At 41.5% G+C, this 27327-nt stretch overlaps 1 protein-coding gene across 1 annotated transcript in view; it reads left to right on the top strand.

The window, feature by feature from the left end:
• Nucleotides 1-27327, top strand: part of MYO16 (myosin XVI) — a 482244-nt gene that overhangs the window by 31069 nt on the left and 423848 nt on the right. The window contains exons 4-8 of the mRNA XM_044285559.1: nt 8152-8260; nt 15157-15281; nt 19904-20029; nt 21312-21387; nt 25759-25909. Of these exons, the coding sequence (XP_044141494.1) occupies nt 8152-8260; nt 15157-15281; nt 19904-20029; nt 21312-21387; nt 25759-25909 (587 nt within the window). The remainder of the gene's footprint in view (nt 1-8151; nt 8261-15156; nt 15282-19903; nt 20030-21311; nt 21388-25758; nt 25910-27327) is intronic.

The raw sequence follows: 27327 nt of genomic DNA, 5'->3' as shown, positions 1-27327 counted from the left end.
TCTTCTCTCAGATATTGCCTTAATGAACCTGCGGTGGATCAGATTATGCATTGTAAATTTAAGTTGTCCTTAAAGAGAACCTGTCACCTCTCCCAACATGTCTGTTTTACTGTAGTACCTGATGCATTTCTTCTCATGTATGGTGACTTGTGAAAGTACATATATTTACCATTATCCTCCCACTCCCCAAGTTTTATTCCATTGCAACTTGGAATTAAAGAGAACCTGCCACTTCTCCCAACATGTCTGTTTTAGTAATTAATTTAATTTATTTTCCTGTATGGTGGCTTTTAAAAGTACATATATACATGCATTCAACACTACTTCCCCCCCAAGTTTTGTTCCATTGCAACCTGGAATTAAAGAGAACCTGCCACCATGAAATGCAAGGCAGCAACTTATAGGGCAGAATAAGCTGAGCAGATTGATGTGTAGTTTTATGGGAAAACATTCAATGAAACTTGTAATTTTATGCATTTAAATCTCAGCTTTTTCTGAGCTCAAGATAGCCCTGTCTACAGCTCAGAAAAGCATTGACCTACTGTGAATTTTTATGTATAGTAACAAGTTTTACTGAATCTTTTCCCAAAAATTATATATCAATCTGCTCAGCCCCTCCTGCTCTGTAACATGCTGCCTGCAGATTGCACTAATTTTATAGTGACAGGTCCTCTTTAAATATAAATATATATATATATATATATATATATATATATATATATACTGTATATACTGTGTGTATATACAGGTCCTTCTAAAAAAATTAGCATATTGTGATAAAGTTCATTATTTTCTGTAATGTACTGATAAACATTAGACTTTCATATATTTTAGATTCATTACACACAACTGAAGTAGTTCAAGCCTTTTATTGTTTTAATATTGATGATTTTGGCATACAGCTCATGAAAACCCAAAATTCCTATTAAAAAAAATTAGCATATCATGAAAAGGTTCTCTAAACGAGCTATTAACCTAAGCATCTTAATCAACTAATTAACTCTAAACACCTGCAAAAGATTTCTGAGGCTTTTAAAAACTCCCAGCCTGGTTCATTACTCAAAACCGCAATCATGGGTAAGACTGCCGACCTGACTGCTGTCCAGAAGGCCATCATTGACACCCTCAAGCAAGAGGGTAAGACACAGAAAGAAATTTCTGAAGGAATAGGCTGTTCCCAGAGTGCTGTATCAAGGCACCTCAGTGGGAAGTCTGTGGGAAGGAAAAAGTGTGGCAGAAAACGCTGCACAACGAGAAGAGGTGACCGGACCCTGAGGAAGATTGTGGAGAAGGACCGATTCCAGACCTTGGTGGACCTGCGGAAGCAGTGGACTGAGTCTGGAGTAGAAACATCCAGAGCCACCGTGTACAGGCGTGTGCAGGAAATGGGCTACAGGTGCCGCATTCCCCAGGTCAAGCCACTTTTGAACCAGAAACAGCGGCAGAAGCGCCTGACCTGGGCTACAGAGAAGCAGCACTGGACTGTTGCTCAGTGGTCCAAAGTACTTTTTTCAGATGAAAGCAAATTTTGCATGTCATTCGGAAATCAAGGTGCCAGAGTCTGGAGGAAGACTGGGGAGAGGGAAATGCCAAAATGCATTTCAAGTCAAGTACCCACAGTCAGTGATGGTCTGGGGTGCCATGTCAGCTGCTGGTGTTGGTCCACTGTGTTTTATCAAGGGCAGGGTCAATGCAGCTAGCTATCAGGAGATTTTGGAGCACTTCATGCTTCCATCTGCTGAAAAGCTTTATGGAGATGAAGATTTCATTTTTCAGCACGACCTGGCACCTGCTCACAGTGCCAAAACCACTGGTAAATGATTTACTGACCATGGTATTACTTTTCTCAATTGGCCTGCCAACTCTCCTGACCTGAACCCCATAGAGAATCTGTGGGATATTGGGAAGAGAAAGTTGAGAGACGCAAGACCCAACACTCTGGATGAGCTTAAGGCCGCTATCGAAGCATCCTGGGCCTCCATAACACCTCAGCAGTGCTACAGGCTGATTGCCTCCATGCCACGCCGCATTGAAGCAGTCATTTCTGCAAAAGGATTCCCGACCAAGTATTGAGTGCAGAACTGAACATCATTATTTGAAGGTTGACTTTTTTTGTATTAAAAACACTTTTCTTTTATTGGTCGGATGAAATATGCAAATTTTTTTAGATAGGAAATTTGGGTTTTCATGAGCTGTATGCCAAAATCATCAATATTAAAACAATAAAAGGCTTGAACTACTTCAGTTGGTGTGTAATGAATCTAAAATATATGAAAGTCTAATGTTTATCAGTACATTACAGAAAATAATGAACTTTATCACAATATGCTAATTTTTTTAGAAGGACCTGTATATATATATATATATATATATATATATACTGTTATACTGTATATAGATATATGGAGGGATTTATTAACACTGGTGCAAGGTGCAAAGGAAAACCTTTCATTCTTCACAGCTCCATGGGAATGTAAGGTGGAATCTTGGCCAACTAAGTAAATTTTCCTTTGCACCCATTTTGATAAATGTCACCCCTATCATCTAATACAATCAAGTTGAGACCAAGGCATTTAGGAATTGTCAGAGTTGCCTCCAAAATAGTTATAGAAACACATTGGTTATATTATAAGTGGACTATATATGGCTAAGATGTATTTTAAGAGGAAATGTAGATGTCCCTGCTAAGTATTCATATACACTTCTGTGCCTAAGGGCTAAGAACACCTTGGGGGCAGTTTTTGTCAATGCATTGTACTATTTTGACCCCCCAAATTTTTTTTGATAGGGCTTTTTTAAGAATTTTCAACAGTTTTCCCTCTACAGCTTTTACTTTCAATTCAGTTCTTTATCCCAAAAGGAGTATAATGCAATAATAAAAAAAAATGTTCCATAGGTGTCTATAGCCTTTAAAGGTATATCTAACCTATGTATTTTATATGATCAATTTCACATTTTATTGTGACAGACAGCCTTACAGTTTTTCATAAAAATGTAATATTCAGTATAGTGCCAAGTTGGTGCTATTTAAATGGTGGCTATTGATGACATGGTCAAAAAAATAAGGTGAGGTTAAAGGAATACAAACCTGTACATTAAAGCTACTGTATAAATCACTGTGGATATGCCATAAATGCCCAAAAGGTGTAGGTCCAACCTTCTATCTCAAGAACGTGGCCCAATATGAATGGAGAGGATGCCACATTTGCTTCTTCTATTCTGTGCTGCCTTCAATTAGGGTAATAACAGTTTTTCTTAAAAAAATATTAATTATGTTTTACTTGACTGATGTAAACCTAGCAATAGCTAAATAATATGTAAAGTGGTATTGGCCAGTTGGCCACCAGTTAATAAATGTATGTCTTATTGTCCAAATATGATTATTTCACTCGGGCAAAGAATCGGGACAATTATTGAGGATGAACGTTTGTATGAATTGCTTGTTCCTCATAATTGCTTGTTCCTCATAATTGACCTGTGCTTGTGACTTGATCTAATCTTTTATGCATAAGGTGAAATGGGAGTTTGTCAGGAGCACATCAGGGATGTGTTGATGACAACCAATGAACCTGTATGGGATGAATGATTGTAGTACTGATTATTCATACCCATATAGAGATGGTGATTACTGCATAGCCAGCAATGATTGGGATCAAACTGTTCATTCCTGGCATCACTTTTCCTGCTAAAGTTTTTTTCCTTTCTCAGTTCATAGCTTCATGTTTTATGTACAGCTTCTCTTTCGTTTAGCTAAGAGGTTAATGATAATGTGACTTTGCTGTGACTAAATGTAGCCTCCTACTGAGCTCTATATTGAGGTCAGCTGCATTATTATAATTGTAACAAGTAATGAAATTAAAGTTATCAAGATTCAACCTACTTTATTTACTGGAACATTTGTTGCCTAGGGTAAAACAGTTGCTATCTTTTGGCTGAAATATTAAATTTTATGAAAAAAAAAAAAAAAGCTGATTAAACTATTACTTGACCACGTGAGGCTTTTCAAATGCAAAGTTGAATATTATCGTGAAGCAGCTAACAAAGGTATGGAGAGCGAAGACGTAACTTCAAGCTCTTTGGCCCAAGCGCAAAATCTGTAACAGGACCCCCAGCCTAGAAGGTGCCATTTGTTATACCAGTGTCTTAGGTGGCGGAGGACCCTTTGGTCACCCTCAGTCATATCTACGTTCCCTATAGCTGTGTACAGTATATATACACACATGCAGCAACTTTCAGCAAAACGCATCAACATATATCAACCAGGAGAAGGAGCTCCCCTGCCACTAGTCACACCACCTGCTTGCTTCTCCTAACCCATCTTTGTAAGGCTACTTTCACACTCGCGTTTGGTGCGGATCCGTCATGGATCTGCACAGACGAATCCGTTCACATAATACAAACGTCTGCATCTGTTCAGAACGGATCCGTTTGTATTATCTTTAACGTAGCCAAGACGGATCCGTCTTGAACACCATTGAAAGTCAATGGAGGGCAGATCTGTTTTCTATTGTGCCAGATTGTGTCATAGAAAACGGATCTGTCCCCATTGACTTACATTGTGTGTCAGAACGAATCCGTATGTCTCAGTTTCGTCAGACGGACACCTAAACGCTGCAGGCAGTGTTTTTGGTGTCCAACTCCAGAGCTGAATGGAGACGGAACGGAGGCAAACTGATGCATTCTGAGCGGATCCTTTTCCATTCAGAATGCATTAGGGCAAAATTGATCCGTTTTGGACCTCTTGTGAGAGCCCTGAACGGATCTCGCCAAAGGAAAGCCAAAACGCCAGTGTGAAAGTAGCCTAAGGCTACTTTCACACTAGCAGCAGTGTGTTCCGGTGGGTGCTGCCGCTAGTGCATGCGTGCTGCCGGAGGTCCGCTCTGGCCCCATTGACTATACTCCTAAAATAATATATTCCGAGGCGGCCGGAATAAAACTACGACATGCCGCTAGTGTAAAAGTAGCCTAAGACGTCTTTTTTACTGGTAAAGGGTCTGTTTTTTCTGTTGGCAAATCTATTGAGGAAAGAGTGCTGTACAGGTTCATTATATGAATGTGTGGAGGCAATCCCTAATTGCAGATGACAGGGGTGAGAAAGATTCGACAGTTGGATTTCTACATGCCCAATCCTTTTATAGGAGATAAGCAGCCACCAGAGGTGTCTGGCAGCAGCTCACTCCTCTCTCCACAAACAGAAGACATGCATTCTAGGTCAAGTCAAGTGCACATGTGTATTCAAGGTTAGTGAGGAAAAGAATCTAAATGACATAGCCATCCTATGGAGGTAATTACGTCTCCACATGAGAGATATTGGAATTGGAAACCTTCATTCCAGACTAATGTGTCTGAATAATTATAACATAATATGAACAACCTCAGCCCACTAAATAAAAAGTGCTCTTACTGGATCACTAAACAACTCTGCATATTACCAAGTTTATGGAATAGGAATTTAAAGGGCAGCGAGATGACTTAAGTGCAATTGTGTATTTATTTCTCTCAGTTGGTGGCCGCATTTTACTTAATGAGCTGCTAAATTATTGCTCTGGCGCTGCAGTTTTTCCTCAGTCACGTGCCCTGCTTAAAAGTTCAATTATATTGCCTACCACTGACAACAGCAATATAGGCAATTATTTTTATGAATATGATAATGTCAAACGCATTGTCCCTATGAATGACGAATAAGAACCAAGATAATTCACGCTATTATGTATGTTAGTTCTAGTTTAAAAAATCATAGTAAGGCCTCATGCACATTACCATTGTTCAGGTCCGCATCCAAGTCACAGTTTTTGCGGCTCGGGTGCGGACCCATTCACTTCAACGGGGCCGCAAAAGATGCGGAGAGCACTCCGTGTGCTGTCCACATCCGTTGCTTCATTCCGAGGCCCCGCCAAAAAAATATAGCATGTCCTATTCTTGTACGTTTTGCGGACAAGAATAGGCATGTCTACAATGGTTTTTTTGCGGATCCACGGTTTGCGGACCTCAAAAAAACAGAACAGTCATGTGAATGAGGCCTTAAAATGCTAAAATTCAAATGCCAGATTCAACACGTGGTTTCCATTTTCTATCATAAAACACTCAAAAATGGAAGGTTTCAAATAAAAGAAGTATATTATTGAATTTATGTCATAATGTTCCTTAAAAACAGGCTACACATGTTACATATAAGGCTGTTTTCATGCAGTCAGTGACTGTGAGCCAAAGCTCATTCATTATACTTTATCTTAGTGTAGACTCCAATCAGGGGTGTAGCTAAAGGTTCATGGTCCCTGGTGTAAAACTTCAGCTTGGGCCCCCCTTCCCTCAGTGCTTTTTGGCCAGGGGCAGGGGAGCACATAGCCTTTATCCTGCCTAAGGCAAAAAATGTAATTACACTGCCACCCCATGCCAAATTCTTGACCTAATCCCTTCCCTCCAGCCAGAGGTGTAACTTGACCAGCATGTGCTTTCTATAATACCAGAGGCTTCTTATGTGGCACAAGGGTCTTTGGGCCCCCTCAGGCTTCTGGGCCCGGTAGCGACTGCTACCTCTGCACCCCCTATAGCAGTGATGGCGAACCTTTTATAGACCGAGTGCCCAAACTGTAACCCAAAACCCACTTATTTATCACAAAGTGCCAACACGGCAATGTAACCTGGATACTACAGTCCAATATAGTATATCTTCCATGTACTTTATCATTTAGCAATAATACCCTGCCTACATTCAGTGTGCTGCCTGTGCTGTTCATAGTGCACCCTGCGCTGATGAATGGCAGAAAAAGTCTAAGGCAGATTGGTACACCATAGACTTTTTCCAGATAGGGCTCTGAGTGCCGCCTCTGGCACCCATGCCATAGGTTCGCCACCACTGACCTATAGCTACACCCCTTGCTCCAATCCTGATTTTAGCTCTCTTAATGGAAATCACTGACCAAACACTAAAGGCAACTAAAGGCAGTGTAGAGGGACCTTTACTTGAAAGAAGCCTAAATTGTATCCAATAGTGGCTGCCACAAGGTTTCCTATGACTAGTCATTGGTAAGGCAATCGTCTTATGCCATGTTGTAGGTCAAACACCTTGCATTACAGATGACTTAGCTTGTGGGGCAGAATAGTTCAGTTTTTATGATTGAATTCACCAGACAGCAACATTTGTATATGAACAATATTGTGAAGGACAAGCAATGGTTTTGAAACCCTGCAGCAGTTGCTAGTTATAAAATGACATCAATCCAGATAATTTTCCTATGACAATAAAAGGTTTATTAAAATCTCCTTGCCCACCAGGATGCAACTAGATAACTAGGATAACAAAACTTGGTTACATACTTTAAGCTGAAGATCATAGGTCTCCCTGAGTCAATCCCTGCTTAACCCCTTAGTGATCATGCACATTTTTTTTTTATCGCATTCCAAGAGCTATAAATTTTTAGTTTTTTTCATTAATGTACTTGTATGAGGTCTTATTTTTTGCAGGACAAGTTCTAGTTTTTAATGCACCATTTTGGGTACATGTACTGATTGATTAAAGCCAGCTGTTTAGCTAAAACCCCTATGTTTACATCAGTAAAATGGCGTATTAGTGGTCACTAAGAGGTTTATAGCTGGTCTTCAAATTGGAAACCTTTTTTTTGTGAGGAGAACAAATTGGTCCTGCTCCCCAAAGCCAGCAAGATATTCTAGGTTATAACTAGCCTTCTCTTCCTGGGATGTTTGGTACAACTTCAGTTTAAGTGCAAACCGACCGGACGTAATGCACGCTATTTGTCTATCTAGTCACAGAGACTTGTCCTTAATGTTCCTACCAGATTTCACAAAATGGACACTCCTTCCTGTTTAAAATGCACATGGGGGATAAGCTCAATATATTTGATTTCTCTCAATTTCCAATTTCATCCACCCAGTTACCCATCCTGTTTAAGCAGGAAGTTCTTTCAAATCTTTACATTTACCCCTTACTGACCCTTTATGAGGTTTCCCTCTTATTTGAGAGATATGCTTTCTCTTGTAAACTCTACATGTCACTTATTACTATGTATGGAAACTTCCAACTTGAAACATACAGATTCTAGTAATAAAGTAATTAAATGAAAAATGGGTCAAGAAACAAGCTTACTGCATTTGAACTAATTCCATGCTTCTTTTTTATTTTTTTTATTTTAGTCGGGGGCAAATGTTCTTTTGCAAGATGTGAACGGCAATATACCTCTTGACTATGCCAGTGAAGGAACTGAATCCAACTCAATCCTTTTAACTTATTTAGAAGAAAATGGTATGTATTAAGAATGTATTATGAACCAACATTCCTTTCTTTTCGTCTCATTTTGCCTTTCCTTTGTTTGATAAATCACTTTATCAAATAACGTTATTTATAACTGTAGCAGTCTAAAGTAATTCTAGAAAAATATCCATTAAGTGTAGGACTTAATAATAATTAAATGTTGCTCACTAACAGATTTATTAAAATAGAGATCTGAACTTATTAATCCTTCCTCTGATGTGTGCAGTTTAATGATGTTGATACGCATACGTGCACAGTGGCCTTTAAGGTAATGATTTTAATGTGGTAATGAAATGGTAGAATGGCTAATTAAACCGTTGTGATTACACTAACTGGTTGTGCAGTGGTGGCTTATACTATAATACATTATTTCATATTCAAATATCAGAGAAGCATTATAATTGTATTATACAAGCTTTATTGTGTTTTCCTGTACATTCTTTCTGTTTAATGTTGTGCATGCTTTATTTCTAGAAAATAGTTAAATGACCTGGTGTCAAAAACACATTTATATTCTCAACCAGTCTGTGGCTGCATTCCTTGGAGGACTGTTAGAGGCCATTTTACAGATATTTCTGATTCTTCACAGTTTACATGCTCACAATCCTAAACCATGACTGCTCAAGCAGTCAAGGTCCTAGAGCTGGCAGAAAATGCCTCTGAAGAACAGAAGCAATTCATCAACTATGACAGTAGCTTGAAGGTCTTTGTATATTTCAGACAATGTGCGGATGAATTAGAAATAAAAATTGTAATTTTTAATGTAAATAATTTACAAAAATGGAACCTCATGTAGTCTAGTTTATATCCTGTGTCAGAATTTAGGGTAAAAATTGAAGACATAATAGTAATAATGATAATAATAATCATCATCACCTTTTATTTTTAGCAGCAACATATTTCACAGTACTTCACAAATCAGAGTGTACATGTCTTAGAGAAAATCAAACATTACAGACCACCAAACTAATTATAAATTCAAGCAATAGCAGTGAGGATCTTGGTCTCAAGAGCTTACAATACACGAGGAAACAGGGGTTCCACAAAAGGTAAAAGTGTTTGGTCAAGCCATCTTTAAAAAAAAAACACTAAAAAAGGTACTACACATAAAAATTCTTGGCTACTGTACATACGAGTGACACTTAGCCAGAATCTGTGTATGTGCAGATATAAACTGAATTAGAGTTTATGGGGGTGGGGGTTACTGTGGATACAGGGATCAGGTTTTGAGGAATAATGTAGAAGGGGAGTAAGCAAGTAAAGGGCCTATTATACCTAATGATATTTGGGCTAATTATTAGGAACAAGCTTTCATAGGAATGGTCATTCTAGAGATGAGCGCACTTCTTAAAATTAGTTTTGGGACAGATTTTTAGAATAATTCTAAATGTTTTATTTGGGTCCAAATTGATATGACAAGAATCAAAATTGCTCCAATTAGCATGAAAATTGGTATAGGACACTCTGAGTTCTCACACATTTCATTATTGATGGCTGACAATAGAGTGGAGTAGGAGAAGCGGCAGGATGAGTAGTATACTTAGCAGAGGACGCAGTAAGTTATGTTGACAATGACAAGGACACTGTACTGTATGTGGATGCGGCCTGGCTGATGCAAAGTAGACCAAGAAAAGGATAGACTTGTTTCAATTGTTATAGAGGAATGATTGGGCACACCTAAGATATTTGGTGACTGATATTTATTAGAATGATTAAAATAGTTGAAATCACAAAACAGCAGTGTGAATTAACGAGCCACTGAGGAAGGGGACACTATAGCCCCGAAACGCCTCTGGTCTGACCCCCCAACTTTATGCGAGTGCACCGCATCTAATCCACTTAAGGACTACTCTAAACCAGTGTATCCAACGGAGCCGATCTGAAACCTAGCCCGGAAAATTGGTATATTTGGATCCAAACAAGCGGGACCACGTGCAGCAACCGCACTGCCAGCAAGTGACACACACTAACAACTGCTGGATTCACCTAACCGCAAAGAGAAAAACCGAGAGTGGGTTTCGACAGACGGCTGAGGTTTCTCCTAATCAGGAGAACCCTCCAACATTGGTAAGAGTGTTCCTGAACTGATTGTCGCTTTACTGCTGGATGGATCTCTGACTGAAAGCGGGACGCCGCTGGGTCAGTGACGGAGCAACTTTGACTTTTGAATATTGCAATCACTCTTTAACATTATCGTGCCGCCCCAAGTTGGTTACAACACCTGACGGATCCCAACTTGTTGCATCCTAACATTTATATTTTCATTATTTATATTGCATTTTAAAATATATAAGTATTGCTACTTGATTTATCACCATTGGATTTTACATTATATATTCCACTTGTCTGTTTTGAATTGTGGTCGCAAAGAGGCGGCTAGTCAATAATACCATCTATGAATGACTAACTGGAGCTTCATTTCCGTCACAAACACGCATAATTCTTATTTGAATGCTGCCTAATTACGTGGCAGTTACGTTAATTCACACTGCTGTTTTGTGATTTAAACTATTTTAATCATTCTAATAAATATCAGTCACCAAATATCTTAGGTGTGCCCAATCATTCCTCTATATTTCTGTCTTTTCTAGCAGCGGGGTGACGCTGCAAGATTGAGAGCACCCTTTTTGGCGTATCAGCCACCCTGTGCATCCAACTAACATATTGTTTTTGTTTCAATTGTTGTTGGGCATGTGTATTTTCCCACTGGATCTGCTGATACCACTTCATGTGCTGCAGTAGAGGATGTGCTGCCGATAATCAGAAGAACTGAATGAGGGAGGAAAGACATTCACTTTACATGTGTAATAGGCCGGTGCAAACTAGAACAGATGGATGTGCTTATCCTCCATCGCAGCTCATCCTACCCAAGTATAGGGCAGTGTACTATGGCCCTCAGAATGGGCAGGGTGCCAAACATAGAGTTAGATTACAAAAAGTAATAAGCCTGATTATTTGTTTTTAGGATATGATTACAACTGTGGAAGTTGACAATTGACCTGATTGTATGGGGTATCCGTGTAGATAGCTGAACCTGGCTGCTGTGTTCAGGATAGATTGGAGAAGTGAGAGTCTAGTAAGGGAAGACCAATTAGAAAGAATTTATAGCTGCCAAGACAAAGAATCAACATTACTTGGCTACTTGAACAGTAAGAAAAGGGCAGATTCTATTGCTGTTTTTGAGGTGAAAGTGGTATGAGTATGCAAGTGATTGAATATAGAGTGCAAAGGAAAGAGGCCGCTAACAGACGATCACTGATGCTATTATGTAAAGAGCAAGTTCTCAATATTTTGTTGGGCTTTCAAAGCTGTGGTAGAAATTATATTTTGTATAACATTGTTAATGCCTTGTTCATTATCCGTAACTACATTTTCATGTGATGTGTGCTTCTTAGTCAAGAGATAAGGTTCCTGTAGCATCAATTTGGCCTTCCTCACCTGCAATCTTGCTGAGACAGAGTTTTATAGAATTTGGTATTAGTTGATCATTGTTGACATCTTTCGTCATTGAAACAGCAAAGAAACATTCAAGAAAAAAATATGCTTTCCTTTTGCTCTTAGTACTAGTTTGTCTACAAGTGACAAACAAATAGAGAGAATCATCATATTACTGATGTAATGCCCTGGGGTACAATACTGTATCATCTGTATTACCATCCAAAGGTAATGGTAAAAGGAATGTATTGCCCAATTTAGTTAAGGCTACTTTCACACTTGCGCTTGATCGGATCCGTTCTGAACGGAACGGATCCGATCATATTAATGCAGACGGAGGCTCCGTTCAGTACGGATCCGTCTGCATTAATAACTTAGAAAAATTTCTAAGTGCGCAAGATGCCTGAGCGGATCCGTTCAGACTTTCAATGTAAAGTCAATGGGGGACGGATCCGCTTGAAGATTGAGCCATATGGTGTCATCTTCAAGCGGATCCGTTCCCATTGACTTACATTGTAAGTCTGAACAGATCCGCTCGCCTCCGCACAGCCAGGCGGACAGCTGAACGCTGCAAGCAGCGTTCAGCTGTCCGCCTGGCCGTGCGGAGGCGAGCGGAGCGGAGGCTGAACGCCGCCAGACTGATGCAGTCTGAGCGGATCCGCTCCATTCAGACTGCATCAGGGCTGGACGGAGGCGTTCGGGTCCGCTCGGGACCGACGAACGCTAGTGTGAAAGTAGCCTAAGAAAGCCCCTGAGAGTTATTTCCGGTACTGCTTATATTGAACTTTATCTAACTGTTCAGTTGACTATCTGTCTTCAGCCAGTAGGTTGATGAAGGTAGGTCTTTTGTGGGATTGTTAAGGGGGCTTCCTCCATGTTTCTGTGGAAATGTAATGTGTAGTGTTGATCACGAATATGCTAATCGTGAATTTTTATCGCAAATATTGGCACTTTGAACATTTGCAAATATCTAGAATATAGTGCTATATATTCGTAATTTGCAAATATATTTGTAGATTTTTTTTCATCAGTACCCATGATCCCTCACTGCTTCTTGCTTGTGGGCCAATGAGAAGGCTGCAATATCTTTCTACTTTCTGAGTAGTGTTGATTGCAAATTTTTGTATCGCTAATTTTTTATTGCAAATTTTTTTTGCAAATTTTCTAAATGCCGATTTTCACAATCAAGAAAATAATGACGAGATCACGAATTCTCAAATTTGTGAATTTATGGCAAATATTCACCCAGAAATTCGCAAAATATTGCAAATTCGAATATTGCCCCTGCCGCTCATCACTAATAAGCAGCAGTATAATGGCAATTTGGATTCGCAGTCAGTGCAGCAAGGTGTAATAGGATTGTTCCTATTACCCAAGCTGTAAACTCCCCTACTGAACCCTGTTCTGCTTCAAAACTGTGGAATAATTCCTCCCTATCATTTCCTTACACTTCTAATGTTCTTTCCCTGAGCTTCTATTGAGCAAGATATGAGTTTTCAAGTCTTTCCTACCACTGTCCCTAGCGCCTGCTGACATCTCTCCCTGCACTAAGTACACTGGAAAATGGCTGAATCCAAGATGGCTGAGGCTATTTATAGGGCTGTGACATCACAGGGCTGGCTGGCTGCTGATTGGCTGCATGCATGGCATTGTGGGTGATCACTTATTCCCAGAGTTCCCTGCTCCATGTCCTAACTTGTGCTGCAGCCATTTTAGGAAAAAATGTGATACGTTACCACGAAATGTGAGGAAATTCGGATTCGGTGCGAATCAAATAATTCCTGAAATTCGGATCGAATTCCACTTGGTCAGGTTTGATTCGCTCATCTCTATAAATGAGCCCTAATAATGGGTTTGTTAAATATTTTCTTAACAGAGGTGCTGTGATTTTCTAAAGCAAATACCTATTTTATATGTGCTTTTTTCAGTTTGCCCTTTTTCAATTTAAAAGGTTAATGCTTTAGTGGCACCACCAGCAAAAGGTGTGTCTAAATTATTACCAGTTAGCAGTGGAAAAATGGAAAGAGTATGAAGCGACCTATATACAGTATGCACAGATCTAATGTAACAGATTGGTGGTCCTCAGTATGTCGGCTCATTCAATGTGACCTAGAAAGATTACAAATCAGGTTGGCCAATGAACTCACCAGGAATGCTTGTGATGACTGAAGCAGACCGGCAAAAGAGTAAATGCTGTCACTGAAGGGAAATTCCACCTAGTCCTGAACCTTAAAGGGACACTGACAGGCCCAACAAGCATATTTAGGTATCTATATGACAGTACAGGTCTTATAAGGGGTATTAAAATCATCTAAGTATCCCCCCTGTCCACATTCTAAATACAGTAAACTGAAGTTTTATAACTTGCTTGAACCGTCTTCAATCTGCCCAAGGGGCGGTGTTTCACCTCCACTTGCGCCCAGCCAGCCGCTCCCAACTGCCGTTTTGAAGCGCCGCCCAGCTAATCAATATTCACTTTGCTGGGCGGCTTCTGCTGTCCCCGCTCTGAAGCGCTGCGCTGAACAGTGCCCGGCGCATGCGCCGGATCTTGTGAAGTCGGGGACAGTAGTAGCCGCCCAGCGAAGTGAATATTGATGAGCTGGGCGGCGCTTACTGTGCCGAACTTCACAAGATCCGGCGCATGCGCCGGGCACTGTTCAGCGCAGCGCTTCAGAGCGGGGACAGCAGTAGCCCAGCAAAGTGAATATTGATTAGCTGGGCGGTGCTTCAAAACGGCAGTTGGGAGCGGCTGGCTGGGCGCAAGTGGAGGTGAAACGCCGCCCCTTGGGCAGATTGAAGACGGTTCAAGCAAATTATAAAACTTCAGTTTACTGTATTTAAAATGTGGACAGGGGGGATACTTAGATGATTTTAATACCCCTTATAAGACCTGTACTGTCATATAGATACCTAAATATGCTTGTTGGGCCTGTCAGTGTCCCTTTAAGATACTGTTTGTTAGAATATTGGTCTCTAGATGGTTGATCATATTGTCTGATAGGTGGTAGAAAGCCAACAGAGAAATGTAATCTGCAAGTACAATGCAGAGCAGAAGAAGCTGAACAGATTGAAATATATTTTTGTGGCAAATTATTCAATAAAACTTTTACATTGATATCTGCAGCCCTGTGAAGTGCTATCGGTTCAGGGAGGAGGAGTTAGTAACTGACAGCTATGTTTCTATGTACACCTCTGCACAATGCTATCAATCAATGATAACTCCTCCCTCCTGAACCGATAGCTGTTCACAGGAGACAGAAAAATCCTCTCCTACAAAACTGTATATCAATCTGCTAAGCTTTCCCTGTCTATGGTCCTTTCAGATTGCATTGCATTTTTTGGTGACAGGTCCTCCTTTAACCAGCATAAATCTTGAATATTTTGTTCTGATTCTCATTGGAACGGGATTCTTTTCATCCTTTAAAGTCAGATGTTCTTGTTCCCCTGTGTAGGTGTTGACCTAACCTCCCTACAACAGATAAGGACTCAGAGAGCAGCCGTGATGTTATCTGATGTGAAGCAGCTGCTAGCAGCTGGTGGAAGTGTTAATGAGAAAAACGATGATGGAGTTACGCTTGTGAGTATTTCTATGTGTAATTGGTATAAATGAGGATTTTATTCTGGAGCCTAATGGTCATCAAATGGGTTTTCACAGACACAGTAATACATTATATAGCAAATGCATGAAATAATAAGCTCCCACACATCATTGCTCTGTAAGGTTGTCGCTAAGAAAGAATGACCTGTGTGATTTAACCAACTGCGAGGTACAAAGTATTATTTTCTCTTCAGCATGCAGATATGGTTCTACCTACAGAGCTGCTTTTCAGTGGAGATCTCGGGACAGCTGTTACTGGCATTTTAACTGACTACCATGTGGAGGATAAGCATCTGTTCTCTCTGTGCAAACAGACTGCGGATGAAATAAAGAAGAAAGAAAGAAATGTTCTATTTATAACCTCCGATAGCGGAATTCCTCTCACATTTGCCGTCTGCAGCAGTTGTACCTTTTACTTGCTCATCATCATAGTCAATATTTTATTCTCCATATATTGTATTCAAAGAGATATTCCGGTAATTTGAAGTTACTGTATCCCCTATCCACAGGATAGGGAACAACTATTGAGGATCCTACTGCTAGGACTCCCACTGATCATGAGAATGGGGGCCCCGTACCCCACAGTGCCCCCTGAAATGAAAGGATCAGCAGTCGGGGCATGTGCATTGACGCTCCACTAATCTCTCTACAACTGTACTCAGCTATTTCTGGTAGGTTCCATAGAGATGACTGAAGTGCAGCGTGCAAAGAGCATGCTCTACCTCCCACTATGTTTATTTCAGCGGGCACTGCCAGGGACAGGAACCCATTCTCATGATCAGTGGTGGGCCCAGTGTTAGGATCCCCACTGATCTGATACTGTATAACTTCAAATTACCAGAATGCCCCTTAAAGCTACAGCTCTTTTATTTTTTTACCATGGTGAAATAATATACAGTACTGTCGATCATGCATATTCATTGTGTACTGTAGATTTTAAATTATACTTTTGCAGAAAATCTAAGGCCAACCAAAATGACAAGAGAAAGCCTGACCAAAATGTTTCATCAGAAGAATAAAATACATGGATATATGGTTGGCACAAGTCCCTGAAAAAGGGTTAGGAGCCTGGCATTCTTACATACTTACAGCTGTTCCTGGACAACTTTAACAGAATATTTTCCACCAAGCATGCCTTCGGTTCTATGAATTCCATAACCACTTCTTCCATTAGGCCAGCAGCTATAAAGTCAACAAGGTCATTTATGAATACCAAAATGTTCTACCCCACCTGCTATTCTGTCAGATCATTCATAGCCATAGCTAAGAAATGTTTCTGAGGTGCTTCGTGCCAAGGGTGCGCCAAGCTATTCCATCTTAGCCAGGGTATTTAGCCAAGCCCAGGAGAGGAAAGCAGAGGAGAGGAAGAGGAGTGGTAGTAGCACAAATTGTGGTTGTAGTGGATGCTCCCCTGGGCCATGCAGTGATGGGGAATGGAGCACATGTTAATCCCTTTGGGGGTCTCTCTCTCTCTCTCCTTAAAATAATGAAGAAAATCCGCAGCACTCCTTGAAGTATAGGAAAAATGTGTAGTTTATTCACACATGTCAAATAAGACAACGTTTCGGTTCTCTCACAGAACCTTTTTCAAGTCAAAGGTTCTGTGAGAGAACCGAAACGTTGTCTTATTTGACATGTGTGAATAAACTACGCATTTTTTCTATACTTCAAGGAGTGCTGCGGATTTTCTTCATTATTTTAAGTCCTGAATCGAGGGACCACCGCTGGCACCACACAGCTATAGCTGAGTAAACGACAGGAGTGCTGCCTGAACTTTTTTATATATATATATATATATATATATATATATATAGATGGAATATATATATATATTCCATCTTTGTCCAAAGTAAAATAAAGCCTAGCTATGACTATGGCTAGAGTTGAAGCATGCCCAGCCACAGGGTTTACAGAATTTGCTGAACATGATTATGGGGGCAGCTATCTTGCCTGAGCTGTTGTTAACATAATTTAGAGATATCCTTTACAGTAGTCACCATAGTCCATAGATACAATAGACAGGAGGAGAGTCATTGAGTTTTCTAGGCATGCTCTGTGATGTGAGCAGCGGTCATTGTACAAGGAATGAATATATAAGCTGTAGCAATCACCTATTGTGTGTGGTGGGATATTGTGTTATCTACATATACAGTAGTTGATATCTGTCATTGTAATTTCTGCCTGTGATGACTGCTAAAAAATGATCTGTACAGACCAAGAAGTGGTTCCTATTAGGCTTAGTGACAGGTGTGAAAGCTGTACAACTGTAGTATAAAAAAAAAAAAAAAAAAAAAATCTATAGATGACATACAGTTGCAAGAAAAAGTATGTGAACCCTTTGGAATGATATGGATTTCTGCACAAATTGGTCATGAAATGTGATCTGATCTTCATCTAAGTCACAACAATAGACAATCACAGTCTGCTTAAACTAATAACACACAAAGAATTAAATGTTACCATGTTTTTATTGAACACACTATGTAAACAGTCACAGTGCAGGTGGAAAAAGTATGTGAACCCTTGGATTTAATAACTGGTTGAACCTCCTTTGGCAGCAATAACTTCAACCAAACGTTTCCTGTAGTTGCAGATCAGACGTGCAGAACGGTCAGGAGTAATTCTTGACCATTCCTCTTTACAGAACTGTTTCAGTTCAGCAATATTCTTGGGATGTCTGGTGTGAATCGCTTTCTTGAGGTCATGCCACAGCATCTCAATCGGGTTGAGGTCAGGACTCTGACTGGACCACTCCAGAAGGCGTATTTTCTTCTGTTTAAGCCATTCTGTTGTTGATTTACTTCTATGCTTTGGGTCGTTGCCCTGTTGCAACACCCATCTTCTGTTGAGCTTCAGCTCGTGGACAGTAGGCCTTAAGTTCTCCTGCAAAATGTCTTGATAAACTTGGGAATTCATTTTTCCTTCAATGATAGCAATCAGTCCAGGCCCTGACGCAGCAAAGCAGCCCCAAACCATGATGCCCCCACCACCATACTTCACAGTTGGATCAAGGTTTTGATGTTGGTGTGCTGTGCCTCTTTTTCTCCAAACAGTGTTGTGTGTTTCTTCCAAACAACTCAACTTTGGTTTCATCTGTCCACAGAATATTTTGACAGTACTGCTGTCGAACATCCAGGTGCTCTTGTACAAACTGTAAATGTGCAGCAATTTTTTTGGACAGCAGAGGCTTCCTCTGTGGTATCCTCCTATGAAATCCATTCTTGTTTGGTGTTTTACGTATTATAGATTCGCTAACAGAGATGTTAGCATACGCCAGAGACTTTTGTAAGTCTTTAGCTGACACTCTAGGATTCTTCTTCACCTCATTGAGCAGTCTGTGCTGTGCTCTTGCAGTCATCTTTACAGGACGGCCACTGCTAGGGAGAGTAGCAGCAGTACTGAACTTTCTTCATTTTCAACTTCATTCATTCACAATTTATCTTACCGTTGGACTGATGAACAGAAAGGTTTTGGAGATACTGTTATAACCCTTTCCAGCTTTATGCAAGTCAACAATTCTTAATTGTGGGTCTTCTGAGGGCTCTTTTGTGTGAGGCATCATTCACATCAGGCAATGCTTCTTGTGAAAAGCAAACCCAGAACTAGTGTGTGTTTTTTATAGGGCAGGGCAGCTGTAACCAACACATCCAATCTCATCTCATTGATTGGACTCCAGTTGGCTGACACCTCACTCCAATCAGCTCTTGGAGATGTCATTAGTCTAGGGGTTCACACACTTTTTCCACCTGCACTGTGAATGTTTACATGGTGTGTTCAATAAAAACATGGTAACATTTAATTCTTTGTGTGTCATTAGTTTAAGCAGACTGTGATTGTCTATTGTTGTGACTTAGGCTCCTTTCACACTAGCGTTCGTCGGTCCGCTCGTGAGCTCCGTTTGAAGGGGCTCACGAGCGGACCCGAACGCCTCCGTCCAGCCCTGATGCAGTCTGAATGGAGCGGATCCGCTCAGACTGCATCAGTCTGGCGGCGTTCAGCCTCCGCTCCGCTCGCCTCCGCACGGACAGGCGGACAGCTGAACGCTGCTTGCAGCGTTCAGCTGTCCACCTGGCCGTGCGGAGGCGAGCGGATCCGTTCAGACTTACAATGTAAGTCAATGGGAACGGATCCGCTTGAAGATGACACCATATGGCTCAATCTTCAAGCGGATCCGTCCCCCATTGACTTTACATTGAAAGTCTGAACGGATCCGCTCAGGCATCTTGCGCACTTAGAAATTTTTCTAAGTTATTAATGCAGACGGATCCGTACTGAACGGAGCCTCCGTCTGCATTAATATGATCGGATCCGTTCAGAACGGATCCGATCAAGCGCTAGTGTGAAAGTAGCCTTAGATGAAGATCAGATCACATTAAATGACCAATTTGTGCAGAAATCCATATCATTCCAAAGGGGTCACATACTTTTTCTTGCAACTGTATAAAATTAAAAATACCATAAAAAAATCTTTAAAAATCGGTTGAACATAAAAACATGGGTTAGAAAATTGTTTATTTTCTGATAACACATCCCCTTTAAGAAGCACAGTGTTTCCTTTTTTATGCTGAAGTTCTTATAGCTGTGAAATATTTCATCCACAGCTTCACATTGCCTCAGCGTGTGGTTTTAAGGAAGTGACTAGTCAGTTACTAGAGCACAATGCGGACCCAGATGCTATAGATAACCTGTACTGGACGCCACTTCATTTAGCTGCAAAATATGGACAGGTAATGTGACAATAAAGCCTAACTGGAATACTACAATAAATATATAGAACAATTTATACAATGTATTTTATTTTGTATGGCAGTATCTCTATGACTGTACGGAATGAAGGAGTTAGTCTGACACTAAATAAATCTAATGGCACCTTTAGGCTACACAGTTATGTCTATAGAGTACTACAGTATCCACACAGTATATTATTGCCTGCATTGTTTTTTATGTATTTCAACATAGTAATAAACTATCCCCTGCTTATTATAAAGCAGTGTAAAGTGAAGGCTGTAGAATAAACTACACGAGAAACTGTAGAGAAAAAGCACATCCTGAATTGCACATCCATATGCCATGCATTGATCTATTGCTGCTAAACAAAATTGATTCATATAAGCACGAGGCTTGTATTACACATTTTTTTATGAAAATGCATAGGCCTACTCACCACATCATTGTGGCCTCTTTCAATTGAGTCCCTTCACTATTTTGGGGCAGAAGCACATGGTGACCACTCCACCTGCAGGCATTGAGACCCAGCTGGCATTGAACCACACCAACCCACAGGCACAGCATTGCAACAACAGCCACAGTGCATCCCTGTACCATGTCAACAGATCTCAAAAATTATACACAAGACCTGCAATAAAAAAAAAAAATCATTGCTCCTTATTACCTACATTTTTCACAGATTACCACCATAACACAAAGCCTTTTTTCCAATCTCATTAAAAACAGAATAACCCCAAAAATGTATACATTAGCTCCCACTTGGTATTAGTATTGCCTATTGACAACTCTAAGGCCTGTATTAGACCAGTAGATGAGGCTGACGATTGACGGGAAGGAACTCTAGCCTACTCCACAGTATGGGAAGGAGAGATCTCTAATGCCATGGCTCGTCCTCATACAAAATCATTATTTACCGGCAGAATGTGATTAGGCACTATCTGCCACTGGCAAACAATGATTTTTTTTGCCTGCTTAAAAATTACGATTTCCCGGTGAACAAGCTTGTTTGCTCATTTTACACAGGCAGATCATCGCTAACGAGAGTTCCTCCGAACGCTTGTTAGCGATGATCTGGTCGACTATCTTCAGGTCTAATACAGCCCTTACCCTCTCAAATTAAAACAATAAAAATGAACCTGACGAAATTACATTAGTGTGAACGTTATATAAAGGTTTCATCCCTAGAGAATACACCCTTCATTGGGAGAACTGCTCATGACAAGGAATTATAAACCACAAAGTCTTTAAATGGAAAACTCACAAACTTTATATTTCTTTCAGACAAATATTGTGAAAATTCTCCTTGTGCATCAAGCAAATCCCAACATTCTCAACTGTAATGGAGATAAGCCTTCAGGTTAGTTTCATTGACGATGGTTTCCACATTTTTGTGCAGCTTTCCTATGTTTTATTCCTTACAGCTTTTCTAGGGTAATGCAGCACATCATGCTCCTCCACCCCCACCTTGTTCAGTTATTCTAATTCTTTTGTAAATGATCATTTTCCTTCCTCCTGTCTGTTCTTTGTTTTCCTAAAAAAAAAACTAATAAAATGCTGCTATTGGTGCCCAAATGCCCTACAAACCACAGAATACACTATGTGAATGATACAAGAAAGACCAAGAGGCAACAACACTTTTTTAAAATATTTGCTGTAGTCTGAGAGCTATAACTTCTTAGGGTACTTTCACACTTGCGGCAGAGGATTCCGGCAGGCAGTTCCGACGCAAACGGATGGCATTTGTCAGACGGATCCGGAACAAATGCATTGAAATACCAGATCTGTCTCTCCGATGTCATCCGGAAAAACGGATCCGGTATTTATTTTTTCACAGATTTAAAGGTCTGCGTATACGCGGACCGGAAGAACGTATCCGTCAATGCAGCAATTTTTATGGAAATTAATTTTATGGCATTCCGGAAAATGTTCAAGATTTTTGGCTACAGAGAAAAATACAGCATTCTGCGGTATTTTCTCTGGCCAAATACCGTAAGAGGGACTGAACTGATGCACCCTGATGCATATTGAACTAAATGCTCTCATTCAGAATGCATTACGATAAAAATGATCTTTTTTTTTTTCCAGTATTGAGCCCTTGTGACGGAACTCAAAACCATAAAATAAAAACGCTAGTGTGACAGTACCCTTAACATTTGTTGACATAGCCATATGAGGGATTTTTTTGTTGTATTTTTTTTAAGGGGATTGACCATCTTGGTCATCAATGTCACAGATCCCACCTCTCCTACATTCAGAACAGGCCCCCCAAAGTGAAGGAGAGCACACTGCACAGTGTACTCACCTTTCACTGCTATGAGATTTCAAAAAATAGCTGAGTCAGCAAAAACCCCATAGTGGAGACTAGCGAATACATTGCGCATGCATGACCACCTCTCTATTGACCGTATGGGACTGCCGGATATAGTCAAACCCACACTCAGCTATTTTCGGAACTCCCAAAATGGAGGGTGGCCACGCTTGCACCACTCTCCTTCACTTCAGGGGACATGTGGGGCCCACACCTAACTGACACTGATGGCATATCCTAGTGATATGCTATCAATGTCTGAGATGGGAATACACCTTTAAAACTTTTTAAAATCAATTTTTGGGAGATCAGGCATTCAGGCATTGTTTTCTTACCATGAGGGATAAATTATGCTTTGACTTCATGGTACTGATAGATAGGGATGAGCGAACTTATGTTTTCAACTTTGGCGTACAAGGTTCGGGTTCGGGTTATGTAAGAATTCCATTATGGATTCCGCTACCACAGACCATGATAGCGGAATCCATAATGGAATTCTTAGATAACCTGAACCTTGTACGCCGAACTTGAAAACACAAGTTTGCTCAACACTACTAGTAGATACAAAGTTGTGCTTCATTTATTATTATTTTTTTATATATTTAGTAGCTAACTAGTAGGAATACAAAGACCGCAGACTTGAAGGCCTTCATTGGGCCCTTATCTTTCATGGAAACCCAATGAATTGACAGAGGGAGTCCTTTTCCTCTGTCTAACCTCCCAGATGTTGCAGTCACTGCTGACCGTGCCATCTAAGGAGTTAAACTGCCTAGATTAGAGTCTGGCCATTGCAGCTACAGTGTCAGTTAACACCCTCTTTGTATGGCCTCGACAGTATTGTATGCACACGACAGTATTTTTTCACGGTCCGCAAAAACGGGGTCCATAGGTCCGTGATCCGTGACCGTTTTTTCGTCCGTGGGTCTTCCTTGATTTTTGGTGGATCCACAGACATGAAAAAAAAGACGTTTTGGTGTCCGCCTGACCGTGCGGAGCCAAACGGATCCGTCCTGAATTACAATGCAAGTCAATGGGGACGGATCCGTTTGACGTTGACACAATATGGTGCAATTGCAAACGGATCCCCTATTGACTTTTAATGTAAAGTCAGGAGTCCTTTTTATACCATCGGATCGGAGTTTTCTCCAATCCGATGGTATATTTTAACTTGAAGCGTCCCCATCACCATGGGAACGCCTCTATGTTAGAATATACTGTCGGATATGAGCTAGATCGTGAAACTCAGATCCGACAGTATATTCTAACACAGAGGCGTTCCCATGGTGATGGGGACGCTTCAGGTTAGAATATACTGAAAAACTGTGTACATGACTGCCCCCTGCTGCCTGGCAGGTGCTGCCAGGCAGCAGGGGGCAGACCCCCCTCTGTTTTTAACTCATTGGTGGCCAGTGCGGCCGCCCCCCCCTGTAGTTAACTCATTGGTGGCCAGTGCAGACGCCCCTCCCTCCCCTGTAGTTAACTCATTGGTAGCCAGCCCCCCCTCCCTCCCCTGTAGTTAACTCATTGGTGGCCAGTGGGCCCCCCTCCCTCCCCTGTAGTTAACTTGTTGGTAGCCAGCCCCCCCTCCCTCCCCTGTAGTTAACTCATTGGTGGCCAGTGGGCCCCCCTCCCTCCCCTGTAGTTAACTTGTTGGTAGCCAGCCCCCTCCCTCCCCTGTAGTTAACTCATTGGTGTCCAGTGGGCCCCCCCTCCCTCCACTGTAGTTAACTCGTTGGTGGCCAGTGGGCCCTCTCCCCTCCCTCCCCCTCCTAATTAAAATCTCCCCCCCTATCATTGTTGGCAGTGGAGAGTACCGATCGGAGTCCCAGTTTAATTGCTGGGGCTCCGATCGGTAACCATGGCAACCGGGACGCTACTGCAGTCCCGGTTGCCATGGTTACTTAGCAATTTGTCGAAGCATCATACTTACCCGCGAGCAGCGATGTCTGTGACCGGCCGGGAGCTCCTCCTACTGGTAAGTGACAGATCATTAGTCAATGCACCGCACAGACCTGTCACTTACCAGTAGGAGGAGCTCCCGCAGTAGCGTCCCGGTTGCCATGGTTACTTAGCAATTTGTCGAAGCATCATACTTACCCGCGAGCAGCGATGTCTGTGACCGGCCGGGAGCTCCTCCTACTGGTAAGTGACAGATCATTAGTCAATGCACCGCACAGACCTGTCACTTACCAGTAGGAGGAGCTCCCGGCCGGTCACAGACATCGCTGCTCGCGGGTAAGTATGATGCTTCGACAAATTGCTAAGTAACCATGGCAACAGGGACTGCAGTAGCGTCCCGGTTGCCATGGTTACCGATCGGAGCCCCAGCGATTAAACTGGGACTCCTATCGGTACTCTCCTCTGCCACCAATGATGGGGGGGAGATTTTAATTAGGAGGGGGAGGGAGGGGAGAGGGACCACTGGCCACCAACGAGTTAACTACAGAGGAGGGAGGGGGCCCACTGGCCACCAATGAATTAACTACAGGGGAGGGAGGGGGGCCCACTGGCTACCAATGAGTTAACTACAGGGAAGGGAGGGGGGGGGGGCGGCCGCACTGGCCACCAATGTGTTAACTACGGGGGGGGGAGGGGGGTCTGCCCCCTGCTGCCTGGCAGCACCTGCCAGGCAGCAGGGGGCAGTCATGTACACAGTTCTTTTACTATATTCTAACCTGAAGCGTCCCCATCACCATGGGAACGCCTCTGTGTTAGAATATACTGTCGGATCTGAGTTTTCACGAAGTGAAAACTCAGCTCTGAAAAAGCTTTTATGCAGACGGATCTTCGGATCCGTCTGTATGAAAGTAACCTACGGCCACGGATCACGGACACGGATGCCAATCTTGTGTGCATCCGTGTTCTTTCACGGACCCATTGACTTGAATGCAAAACGGTGCATTTTCCGATTTTCCCACAGACCCATTGAAAGTCAATGAGTCAGCGGAAAAAAACGGAAAGCGGCACAACGGCCACGGATGCACACAACGGTCGTGTGCATGAGGCCTATGGCTCAGACTCAGATACTCAGCCTGCTCCACCCTTATCAATGAATGGCATGTGGCATTAACTGCTAGCACCTACATCATAAATTCATGGTGGATGTTGCTAAAGGCTTAACATTGCTCTCTGGGAATATGTAAATTGCCTCGGAATATTTGAACGCAATGCAGTAGAAAAAGTTGCACCACTATTCTACCAGAAAAGCCAATGCTAACACTACATTCCTATAGAAGCATTTTTGGCTCATTACATTTTTTCTTGTTGCAAAAAAAGAAAAATAAAGAAAAAGGATAAAGCACCCTGTGTGAGATAGAGGTCTGGTGCACGCCCAAGTGGGAAGCTCGTGTAAAGAGAACAGTTTTGCTTTTAAATAGTGTTACATACATGGATTACTGACTGCTTCATACCTATTCACAGACATAGCTGCGACAGAATTCATACAAGACATGCTGCTAAAAGCTGAAGATCTCTCAGAAGAGAAAAACAAAAACCCCTCGTATTTTCCAGTGTTCCCGGATGAACAATATGAAGAGATCTTACATGACCTTCCTTTGGCAGCCAGTAAGCTGTAAGTTGTGGTATTGTAGTGATTATAGGTAATACGGCATTATAATGTTACATTATACCTAAAGGCTGTTTGGACTTGCTGGGAGTTGTAGTTCAGCATTACGTATTGCTGCTGTTTGGAGAACTATATGGATGCGCCATAATATTATTGGCATTAATATTGTTTTTAGTATTTTTTTGTTTCATTTGTTTTTATGCAGGTTTCTGCAAGTATAATAAAAGCAAGAAAGCTTGACATATTAAAAGGTTTTTCCAACCTTAATCAAAAGTTCCCTAAAGCCATTAAATGGGTCAAAATAATAAAAAGATCATTAATTTCCTGCCATGTCCAGCACTGATACTCTGGTAGTCACCTCTTGTATGTTTTTACAGGCTGCAGCAGTGACTACAGCAGCCAGTCAGTGGCTATAGGGCACTACTAGTTCGCTGAGGCCAGTCATTGGCTGTAGTGGTCACAAGCTGTATACGGCTATGTCACGCTGCAGCCTGTAAACACAGACCAGAGAATCAGTGCCGGAAACGGTGGAGGATTAAATGGTGATTATACAGTCTTTTAATAGTTTAATACACTTAGGGACTTTGCGGAACCTTTGACAAAAACCACATATTTAAACATTGATAAGGTAAGAAGTAAAGAATACCTTACTAAGCATGGAGTGATGATAGAATGCTTTGAAGTTGTCTGTGTGCTTTTATTGTATAAAAAAAACGATTTGATACATATGCAAATTAGCCTGAGATGAGTCCTGCATGTGAGATGAGTCCTGTCCCTGAGATGAGTCCTGTATGTGAGATGAGTCAGGGACAGGACTCATCTCAGGTTAATTTGCATATGTATCAAATCTTTTTTTTTTTTTTTTACACAATAAAAGCACACAGAGCTATGGGGACTGGCTATTGCGGATGTGCTATCGGTCATCTAGCAACCCATGTCCTCAGCTCTATACACAAAATCCTTTTTATATACAGGATGGGGGTTACAAAATTTGCCCCACAGGGGCTTTGCTAAGTATCCTTTCTGATTGATGTGTGAAGGGGGTTGATAACATGTACAGAAGTCCATGTTTGTCATGGAACCATGAACCAGACGTACAACAAGATATAAGTGGAAATAAGAGGGCTTTATTGAAAATCAAGCTGTAAGCAAAAGTCCAAACGGATGGCTAAACCGAAGCAGGGTCTTGCGTAGCCAGAGGTCAGGAACCAGAGGGGTAGTCAGACGAAGCCTGGATCAGGAACCAGCAGGGTAGTCAGACGAAGCCAGGATCAGGAACCAGCGGGGTAGTCAGACGAAGCCAGGATCAGGAACCAGCGGGGTAGTCAGACGAAGCCAGGATCAGGAACCAGAATCAGCAGCAGTCTTAGAAGCATGTGAACACAGGAGGACCAAGCAAGGAACTGAAGCCACAGACCTCCTAT

Source organism: Bufo gargarizans, chromosome 3 (genome assembly GCF_014858855.1).
Source record: "Bufo gargarizans isolate SCDJY-AF-19 chromosome 3, ASM1485885v1, whole genome shotgun sequence".
Lineage (NCBI taxonomy): Eukaryota > Metazoa > Chordata > Amphibia > Anura > Bufonidae > Bufo > Bufo gargarizans.
This window is presented reverse-complemented; position numbering and strand designations above follow the sequence as displayed.